A 1,208-nucleotide genomic window follows, 5' to 3' on the forward strand; every position below is an offset into this window, starting at 1 on the left:
TTTAATAAACTATTGCCTCATTTTTTTACCCCATTTAGAAATCCTCAATTGAAAGACTGAAGGCAGCATGAAAAGAAATTCATATCCTAAAAATATTTAGAGATAGTATGGTTTGTTATTATTTTATTCAAACCATGTTATCTTAGTTGTTTAGTCTTTAATCAAACCCTAGATCAAACCTAATTTGTCTTGGCTGCAATTAAGCTGTTTCCTCATACCAAGAAAGAAGAATCAAGGCAAAAGGGGAAAACAAATAATTTGAAAAAACCCCAAAGCCTGTCTGGTTTCATGTTTCAGGGTCTCCTGGCCAACACGCTCCATAGCTGTGAGGACAGCAAGGTGGTGAACTGTATCAGAAAAGTGCAACAGGTTTCTGAAGGCACTCCCTTCGATGGAACTTGAGATTTGTATTACTTTCCCAAGAGAAAAGGATTTTTCTTTCCATCTGGAGTTATTTATGGAAAAAGGTATTTATACACTAAACATTGTTTAAGTTAGAACTGCTTTTTCCTTCTTTTTTTCCTTTTACCCCCATAAGAGTAGGGAAAAGAGAACAAGAAAAAATTGAAGTCTTACCATTTCTAAATAAAGTTTGGGAGAAAAAAGGACACTAAGGAATGTAACATTTAAAATTTAGAAATATTTACACCCACAGTCTCATCCCAGATTCAGGAACTCATCTGTTAAGCTTTTTGGGCTCAAGCTGTTAGTTCAACACATATGTTATAAAAACACTCCATTCACAACTTAAGGCTTTCTTCCACTCACTCCAGATTTCTTGCCCCACTGAAGTGACATAAATATTAAAAACACAAATATTGTGTTAAATACAACACAAAAGAGCAAAAACTGGAGGTGTGTATGTGTTCAAGATAAAAAATGTTCCAAATGTTCAGTCCTGTGTACAAACGTTTGAAGGGAAATCACGTGGTCTTGGCCTTGGCCGTGGGCTCTGTCTCCTGCTCGTACTCTATCTCTACGTAGGCTCGTTTTCTCCGTAAGGGTCCTTTCAAGGGTGTTTTGCCTTTGTGTTTCACATTAAGGGCTTTTTCTTCTTCCTCCTCTTTGGAGGATTTATCCTCCTCATCTTCATCACTGCTGGCATCCAGTTTATCCATATCCTAATACGGGGAGAGAACAGGTAAAAGAGCAGGGAAAATGCTAGACTTCTCCAAACTCCCTTCATCGTTCCCTCTATTTAGAACAAA

At 37.3% G+C, this 1,208-nt stretch overlaps 1 protein-coding gene across 2 annotated transcripts in view; it reads left to right on the top strand.

The window, feature by feature from the left end:
• TTI2 (TELO2 interacting protein 2) overlaps positions 1-606 on the top strand; it is a 61,973-nt gene extending 61,367 nt beyond the window's left edge. Inside the window, exon 8 of one of the 2 annotated variants that reach the window (XM_012648604.1) lies at positions 298-479. In XM_012648604.1, coding sequence (XP_012504058.1) covers positions 298-402 — 105 coding nt within the window. In that variant the 3' untranslated portion in view covers positions 403-479. Of the gene's footprint in view, positions 1-297 lie in introns of both variants that reach the window. The other variant, XM_012648603.1, reaches the window with a different exon arrangement.
• Positions 607-1,208: the final 602 nt, after the last annotated feature.

This window comes from Propithecus coquereli, unplaced genomic scaffold (genome assembly GCF_000956105.1).
Source record: "Propithecus coquereli isolate 6110/MARCELLA unplaced genomic scaffold, Pcoq_1.0 Scaffold29, whole genome shotgun sequence".
Taxonomy (NCBI): Eukaryota; Metazoa; Chordata; class Mammalia; order Primates; family Indriidae; genus Propithecus; species Propithecus coquereli.